The sequence below is a fragment of the Hylobates moloch genome, unplaced genomic scaffold, assembly GCF_009828535.3.
Source record: "Hylobates moloch isolate HMO894 unplaced genomic scaffold, HMol_V3 SCAFFOLD_6, whole genome shotgun sequence".
Classification (NCBI taxonomy): domain Eukaryota; kingdom Metazoa; phylum Chordata; class Mammalia; order Primates; family Hylobatidae; genus Hylobates; species Hylobates moloch.
The window spans coordinates 81,612,722-81,621,712 of record NW_026652281.1 but is presented as its reverse complement, the minus strand read 5'-3'; the positions used below and the strand labels follow the sequence as shown (position 1 = coordinate 81,621,712).

Here is an 8,991-nt window from a genome sequence, read left to right as displayed (position 1 = left end):
CTCTACTAAAAATACAAAAAATTAGCCGGGCGTGTTGGCGGGCGCCTGTAGTCCCAGCTACTTGGGAGGCTGAGGCAGGAGAATGGCATGAACCCGGGAGGCGGAGCTTGCAGTGAGCCGAGATGGCGCCACTGCACTCCAGCCTGGGGGACAAAGACTCCGTCTCAAAAAAAAAAAAAACAAAAAACAAAAAACAAAAAAAAACAAAACACCTGTTGGCCGGGCACAGTGGCTCACGTCTGTAATCCCAGCACTTTGGGAGGCCAAGGCGGGCGGATCACGAGGTCAGGAGTTCGAGACCAGCCTGACCAACATGGAAAAACCCTGTCTGTACTAAAAATATTAAAGTTAGCTGGGCGTGGTGGCACTTGCCTGTAATCCCAGCTACTCAGGAGGCTGAGGCAGAAGAATTGCTTGAACCTGGGAGGCGAGGCAGAGGTTGCAGTGAGCCGAGATCATGCCACTGCACTCCAGCCTGGGCAACAGAGTGAGACTCCGTCTCTCAAAAATAAAAAATAAAAATAAAAATAAAACACCTCTTGAGTGACTGTGTGGGCCCCTCTGCCTCCAGGTCACCACCTGACCAGGAAAGCTAGAGTGGAGCAGTATTCCAGCCCGCTAGGGTGGGAGTCTGACCGATCACTGCCTGACTCAGGGGGTGGGCAGGGGATGAGAACTTAACATTGGCTCCATGATGGAGAGATTGGGGAAGTACTGGAGAAAGACCAGAACCCAGCGTCTGCCTCTCCGACCCTGTCCCTCTGCTGCAAGGCTTCCCCAAGGGACAGTGTCTCAGGTGTGTGTGTGTAAGTCCAAGTGCGTTGTGCCTGGGCAGAGGGATGAGATCTCCTAGTGTATCAGAGGCTGAGACGTGGCCAGATCCCATGACCCCTGGTCCCCACCTCTGCGTGCATCTATGGGCATGAGGTGTGTGTCCCACGCCTGCTCTGTGTAGGTGCCTCTGGCTGGGCCCCCAGGGATGCACTATGGGTTCCCCTGTGTGCACGCATGTGTCTGGGACTCTGTGTGTGACGTGTGTAGGCCTGGCATGATCCCACATATATGTACCCATGCCTACTAAAGTGTCAGCTCCACGAGGGCAGGGATTTTTGTCTGTCTTGTTCCATGGTCTGTCCCCAGCACTTAAAACAGGGACTGGTGCACAGTCAGGGCCCGTTAAGTCCTGAATGAATGAGCGCATGAAAGTGTGTGCTCATGCCTGTGTATGCCCACGTGCCAATGCGTGTGTAGACGTGTGACTGTTCCTGTGCCTAAGGGTGCACCTGGGTGTGGACGATGATATTGCTCACACACCATCCCTCCTGTCCTTTTTCCAAACTCCTTAGGAGCCCGGGCCCAGCGCCTGGGTCCCTGTGGGGCGGAGCAGGGCGCGGCCTCCTCTGGGAAACTGGATCCCAGGACGTGCAGAACAGCAGGGAGCGGGGCGGCCCCTTTGTCCCTGGGTAATCCCCATCACGCCCTTGCACCCTCCCTCCCAGCCATCAGGGTTTAGGGTCGAGTTTGGGAGCTGGAGGGGCCTGGGGGCCCCATCTGTGTCCCCTTCCCTACCCGTTTCCTGCCTCTGGGGTTCTGCACACGAGGCCTCCCCATGCGGAACATATGTCCCCCTTCTGGGTCCTCCCACCCGCTCCCTGTCCTGTCTGGTGGCCAGGTCGGTCTCTCATTCTTTGCCAGGGCCCTGCCCGCTCCTGCCACTCTCCCCAGGATGTGACTCCCTCCCTCCCTCTTGGGCCGTCCCAGGGCTCAGCCCCAGGTATAAAGACACGTGAGGGGCAGAAGGACAGGTGTCCTGAAAGACCCAGAGGCTTCAGAGAGGAAGAAGCCGAGGAGACAGCATGAGCTGTCCACTGGGTGAGTGAAGGGCAGGGGCGCCAGGCCCCAGAGACACAGGAGGGGGGGACGCGCAGAGCCCCTCCTCTCTCTGACTCAGGTGTCTAGCTCTCTTTGCACCTGCTGAAAACCTCCAACTCCTCCCACATCAAGGCTTCCTTCATCATTAATTCGACAAATATTTATTGAATGCCTATCATGTGCTAGGTACTGTTGGAAGCATCTGGGGAGACAGCAGTGAACAAACAGAAAAAAATCCATGGCCTCATGGAAATTTCATTCTGCAGACACATAATACGTGTACTAATAAGAAAATTGTAAAGCTAGTGTGACAGAAAGTGCTGCAGTGATCCAACTGTGGCTTTTTTTGTTGGTTTGTTTGGTTTTTGAGACAGGGTCTTGCTCTGTGGCCCAGGCTGGAGTGCAGTGGCAGAATCTTTGCTCATTGCAGCCTTAAACTCCAGGGCTCAGGTGATCCTCCTGCCTCAGCCTCCTGAATAGCTGGGACCACAGGTGCACGACACCAGGTTATGCTAATTCTTTTTTTTTTTTTTTTTTTTGAGACGGAGTTTTTGCTCTGTTGCCTAGGCTGGTGTGCAGTGGCACGATCTCGGCTCACTGCAACCTCTGCCTCCTGGGTTCAAGTGATTCTCTTGCCTCAGACTCCTGAGTAGCTGGGATTACAGGTGCCCACCACCACGGCTGACTAATTTTTGTATCGGTAGTAGAGACAGCGTTTCACCATGTTGGCCAGGCTGGTCTCGAACCCCTGACCTCAAGTGATCTACCTGCCTCGGCCTCCCGAAGTGCTGGGATTACAGGTGTGAACCCCCGCGCCTGGCATAATTTTTTTTTTTTTAACTTTTTGTAGAGATGGGATCTCCTATGTTGCTCAGGCTGGTCTCGAACTCGGGCTCAAGCGATCTTCCCAAAATATTGGGATTGCAGCTGTAAACCACTGCAGGCCTGAAGTTTGTCAAATGAAGGAATGAAATGGTCTTCCCTCTCAGGCTTCTCTGAGTTGCTTCTGAACTCTGGGAACTCAGGAATGTGGCAAGGGGGAATGAAGGAGGCTGCCCTGGGTTTGCCTCTCATCTCCGTTGCTCCTGGGTGGTGACCTTAGGTCATTCTCCTCCTCTCTGAGCCTCACACTGTTGGTGGAAACATAAACGGACCAGATTTTAGACGAAGTCTCACTCTATTGCCCAGGCTGGAGTGCAATGGCGAGATCTCAGCTCACTGCAACCTCCGCCTCCTGGGTTCAAGCGATTCTCCTGCCTCAGCCGACAGAGTCTCGCTGTGTCACCCAGGCTGGAGTTCAGTGGCTTGATCTTGGCTCACTGCAACCTCCGCCTCCCAGGTTCAAGCAATTCTCCTGCCTCAGCCTTTTGAGTAGCTGGGATTACAGGCACCTGCCACCACGCCTGGCTAACTTTTTTGTATTTTTAGTAGAGACGGGGCTTCACCATATTGGCCAGGCTGGTCTCCAACCCCTGACCTTGTGGTCCGCCCGCCTTGGCCTCCCAAAGTGCTGGGATTATAGGCGTGAGCCACCGTGCCCAGCTTGGACCAGATCTTTGAGAGGACAATTTGGCAGCATCTATTTACATTTAAGATAAGCATGCAGCCAGGTGGAGTGGCTCATACCTGTAATCCCAGCACTCTGGGAGGCCAAGGCAGGAGGATTGCTTGAGGCCAGGGGTTGGAGCCCAGTCTGGGCAACATAGCAAGACCCTGTCTCCACATAAAATTTAAAAAAATTAACTGAGTGTGGTGGTGTGGGTCTGTAGCCCCAGCTGCTTGGGAGGCTGAGGTGGGAGGATCGCCTGCTCCCAGGAATTCGAGGCTTTGATCGAGTTTTGATCACACCCCTGTATTCCAGCCTGGGTGAGAGAGCAAGACGCCATCTCTAAAAGAAGGAAAAAAGTCACACTTGCGCTGGCTGCCTTTAAAGCGTAGAGCTAGCAGGATTTCCTGTGGGATTGGGTGTGTAGAGTAAGAAAAAAATGAAGCATCAAAGAGCACACCATGACTTTGGCCTGAACAACTGGAAGAATTGAAATGCCTTTACCTGAGACAGGGGAGCCTGGGAGAGGAGGGGCTTGGGGGGAATATTCCAGAATTAAACCCTGGATATTTTGGGTTTGAGATGCTTACTAATATTCAAGTGAAAATGTCAAGTAGCGGCCGGACGCGGTGGCTCACACCTGTAATCCCAGCACTTTGGGAGGCCAAGGCGGGCAGATCACGAGGTCAGGAGATCGAGACCATCCTGGCTAACATGGTGAAACCCCGTCTCTACTGAAAATACAAAAAATTAGCTGGGCGAGGTGGTGGGTGCCTGTAGTCCCAGCTACTCGGGAGGCTGAGGCAAGAGAATGGCGTGAACCCGGGAGGCAGAGTTTGCAGTGAGCTGAGATCACGCCAGTGCACTCTAGCCTGGGCGACAGCGAGACTCCGTCTCAAAAAAAAAAAAAAGAAAATGTCAAGTAGCTGAATCAATGAGCCTGGAGTTCAGAGGGTTCTGGGCCAGGATAATCTACCTGCAGGAGGGTTTGTCACTGACTTGGACACGCAAGATCGCTGGAGCCCACAAGGGATGGGCCCTTTTCCGGAGTTGTGGAGATGAATAAATGAATCGGAGGCAGGGTCGAGGCCATGGTGCTGACCTCCGGCTTCGTCCGCCAGCCCGCCTCTGCCTGCTGACCGTGTTGTCGCCACCCCTCAGCTCAGCAGCCTCCATCTCCCCAGCTGAGCCCATCAGTCAAGCCTATAGCCTGGCCCTCTACATGCAGAAGAACACCTCAGTGCTGCTGCAGACTTACATGAGTGACAAGGGGCATGAGCAGGGGATGAGGGGAGAGGGATGCTGCCTCCCTGGCCCTGCCATGGGTAGGGTGAGCAGAGCAAGTCCAGAAGACTCCTCCATAGCCCGAGGGGACAGGGATGCCTGTAACACTCTAGTGTTCATTAGAGCCACACTCACTCGTGCCACTCATGTCACTGGTGGCTGGGTGACCTTAGGCAAGTCATTCTTCCTCTCTTGGTCTCAGCTTCCTTATCTGCAAAATGGGATGCTGAGCGTGCCTTTGCTGACCTCCCAGGACTGTGACGGGGTTAGAACGACACACCGAGAGAGAAGGGCTTTACACAGCCACATTTAATTCCCCACCATTCATGCTGTGTGATTATCTGGGCCCATGCCTGCTTGGCACTCTACCCCCAATGTCTGTCACCCAGGCTGGAGTGCAGCGGTGTGATCTCAGCCACTGCAACGTCCACCTCCCGGGTTCAAATGATTCTTGTCCCTCAGCCTCCTGAGTAGCTGGGATTACAGGTGCATGTCACCACGCCCGGCTAATGTTTGTATTTTTAGTAGAGACAGGGTTTCACCATATTGGCCAGGCTGGTCTTGAACTCCTGGCCTCAACTGATCCACCTGCCTTAGCCTCCCAATGTGCTAGGATTACAGACATGAGCCACTGTGCCTGTCCTTTACCCCCATTATCTTACTGACTCTTCAAACAGTTCTAGGAGGTGGAATTATAATCCATTTTACAGATGAAGAAACTGAGTCTTAGAGGGGGGTGAATAATTTGCCCGAGGTCACAGAGCTAATAACTGGCAGTGCCAGGATCTGTAGCCAGGTCTGTGGAATTTCCTCCCCCTTCCATGGCCTCCCACACAGTCTCAAAGTTAAAGCTGGAAGCCTGCTGGCTGAGTCTGACCCACAGCTATTTTTTTGTCTGGCCCATACAGCTCCTGTTCAGAGTCTGAATATGAATGGAATGCCTGTCTATAGCAGGCACAGGGATACTGTTGGTCAAAACTCCCACCTGGCGTCATAGTCCTGCCTTCTTCGCAACTTACATGGTCTGTCTGGCCCTGGAGCTCCTGACATCTGGAGTTCTTTCTCTGGGCTAGATTTCTGGCCCCCGTGAAGTGACTGAACCTTTCGACCTAGTTTCTAGTCCCACAGCTGTCACTATTCCCTGGATAGCCTTGGGCACCCTTAGCCTCAGTTTTTCCACTTGTAAAATGGGACCAGGCAATCTGCCAGTTAGGACATCTATCAGTGTGCACTAAGGTCCCAGGGCTAGGGGCTGTGGCTCACACCTATAATCCCAGCACTTTGGAAGGCTGAGGTGGGAAGATCACCTGAGGTCAGTAGTTCAAGACCAGCCTGGCCAACATGGCAAAACTCCGTCTCTACTAAAAATACAAAAATTAGCCAAGTGTGATGGCGCACACCTTTAGTTCCAGCTATTCAAGAGGCTGAGGCAAAAGAATCTCTTGAGCCCGGGAGGCGGAGGTTGCAGTGAGGCCAGATTGCACCACTGCATTCCAGCCAGGGTGACAGAGTGAGACCCTGTCCCAGAGGGAAAAAAAAAAGATTCTGGCGATCTTACTTTGTGGAAGTAAGAACTTTGATGGGGAAGGTTCTCAATTAAATGTAGTAATATTAACAAGTATTTATTAATGATTGTAAGAAAATTAACAGGCCAGGCATGGTGGCTTATGCCTGTAATCCCAGCACTTTGGGAGGCCGAGGTGCACTTGAGGTAAGGAGTTCAAGACCAGCCTGGCCAACATGGTGAAACTCTATCTCTACTAAAAATACAAAAATTAGCCGGGAGTGGTGGCACATATCTGTAATCCCAGCTACTCAGGAGGCTGAGGCAGGAGAATTGCTTGAACCTGGGAGGCGGAGGTTGCAGTGAGCCGAGATCATGCCACTGCACTCCAGCCTGGGTGACAGAGCAAGACTGCATCTCGGGAAATAAAATTAAAATAAAGTAAACAAACATAACTAAATGCCATAAATAAAAAAGATACCAGGCTGTAACTACATTGTCAATAATATACTTGGTTTAAAATATTTCAGTAGGCCAGGTGTGGTGGCTCGTGCCTGTAATCCCATCACTTTGGGAGGCTGAGACAGGTGGATCACCTGAGGTCAGGAGTTTGAGACCAGCCTGACCAACATAGTGAAAATACAAAATTAGCCAAGTGTGGTGGCGTGTGCCTGTAATCCCAGCTACTTGGGGGGCTGAGGTGGGAGAATCGCTTGAACCTGGGAGGCAGAGGTTGTAGTAAGTCAAGATCACACCATTGCATTCCAACCTGGGCAACAAGAGCAAAACTCTGTCTCAAAATAAATAAATAAATAATAAAAGAAAAGAAAACATTACAGTAAATAATGTAATCATAGTGTTCATTGATTGTTATTAATATAAATATATTATTAATTAATGATGGCTTATCACACCCTTATTGTATATCAGATGCTGTATTCTATATTAGACTGTGCTAAGTGCTTTTTTTTTTTTTTAAGAGTTTCACTCTGTCGCCCAGGCTAGAGTGCAATGGTATGATCTCGGCTCACTGCAACCTCTGCCTCCTGGATTCAAGTGATTCTCGTGCCTCAGCCTCCTGAGTAGCTGGCATAGCAGGCGCGCACTGCCACAGCTGGCTAAGTTTTGTATTTTTAGTAGAGACAGGGTTTTGGCATGTTAACCAGGCTGGTCTCAAACTCCTGACCTCAAGTGATCTGCCCATCTCGGCCTCCCAAAGTGCCAGGATTACAGCTGTGAGCCACCGTGCCCAGACTGCTAAGGGCTTTATATATATTATTTCCTATAATCTTCATAATAACACTGCCAGATGGGAATTTCTGAAGCTTGTGACTCCACGTTGCACAGCTAGCGTGCAGAGGATGACACACCTGAGCCTCCTAGGGCCCTTGCCCTGTGTCAGGACATCCCAGCAGCTCCCTGAGACGCAGCCAGAGACGACTCCTGGGAAGAAGCCAGTCTCAGTGGGCAGGCACTGAGTCAGAGTCCCAGGTACTGCTCTGGTCCCCTCACTCCTGTCTGTCTCTGTCCCTCCTGCAGCTCCAGTATCAGGGCAGCCCCTTTAGTGACCCTGGCTTCTCGGCCCCTGAGCTCCAGCTCAGCAGCCTGCCTCCTGCCACCACCTTCTTTAAGACCTGGCATGCCCTGGATGACGGGGAACGGCTGAGCCTTGCTCAGAGGGCCTTCCTGGCATTGACCCAGCACTTCCAGCTCTTGGGGGACGACCAGAGGGACCTGAATCCTGGCAGTCCCATCCTGCTGGCTCAGCTCGGGGCTGTGAGACTCAGGGCCCAAAGCCTGCTGGGCAATATGGCCGCCATCATGACAGCCCTGGGGCTGCCAATCCCCCCAGAAGAGGATACTCTAGGGCTTGTTGCCTTTGGGGCCTCGGCCTTTGAGAGGAAATGTCGAGGCTACGTGGTGACCCAGGAATATGGCCACTGGACAGACCGAGCTGTGAGAGACTTGGCTCTGCTCAAGGCTAAGTACCCAGCATAGAGGGGTAGGACTTCCTGTCAGAGGCTGCAGCACTTCCTCTTTCACAATGGCCTCTTTTCTGCCTTGCTTGTGGGCTAGAAAAGGAGATAAACCTCGTCTAGCAGACGGGGCTTGGGTGCCATGTCTGGGAATATTTCCTGGGAGCCAGGCGTCAATTTCCTTATTTCAGGGCCTTCCGGCCCAGGTCCTCTGGCCTGCCTTCCAGGTCTGGGTCAACCTCCATGGATACCATTCCATGGGTTACCCATCCAGTGGTACTGGGTGTCCACTTCCTGGTTGGAAAGATGCACCTCTCCAAAGAGGCTTCACCTGTTACTCCACAGGGAGAGGACAGTTGGTCCCTTTCCTAGGCTCTCCCTGAGACCTTCCCCTTTTTGTAATTTTGGGACGGTTGGGGCTGCCTTCCTGTCTCTGTCTACCTTATTCCCTGTATGAAGAGCCCGCCTTTCTAAGCGGATGGGATTCCTTCTTCCTGCTAAAGTTCATTGGCTCCCCTCGTTGGCCTGTCTGTCTGGGGCCACTGTTCCACTTCCTGTCCTCAGGGGCTCCACTTCCTGATCCATGGAAGCCCAATTCTTGAAGAACTAAGGACTGCATCACATCTGTTTCCTGTTAGGACACATCCACTTCCTGTTCTGGGCTGGCAGAGGGCACCACTGGCCAGGGGCTGTCAGCCTCCTATTTATACTGCTGCGCTTCTTGGGCATGTCTGGGGGACTAGGCTGCATCCCAAGCGTCCTTTTCTCCCTAAAGCTGTCTCCCCATTTTCAACAACTATATATACAGG

The 8,991-nt window shown here is 52.4% G+C and overlaps 1 protein-coding gene across 1 annotated transcript; it reads left to right on the top strand.

Annotated features, from left to right (window-relative positions):
* Positions 1-1,856: 1,856 nt before the first annotated feature.
* LOC116470410 (cardiotrophin-2) lies at positions 1,857-8,204 on the top strand. The gene is made up of 3 exons (XM_032155930.1): positions 1,857-1,872; positions 4,540-4,676; positions 7,746-8,204. The coding sequence occupies exons 1-3, from the start codon at positions 1,857-1,859 to the stop codon at positions 8,202-8,204; spliced, it is 612 nt and encodes a 203-aa protein (XP_032011821.1).
* Positions 8,205-8,991: the final 787 nt, after the last annotated feature.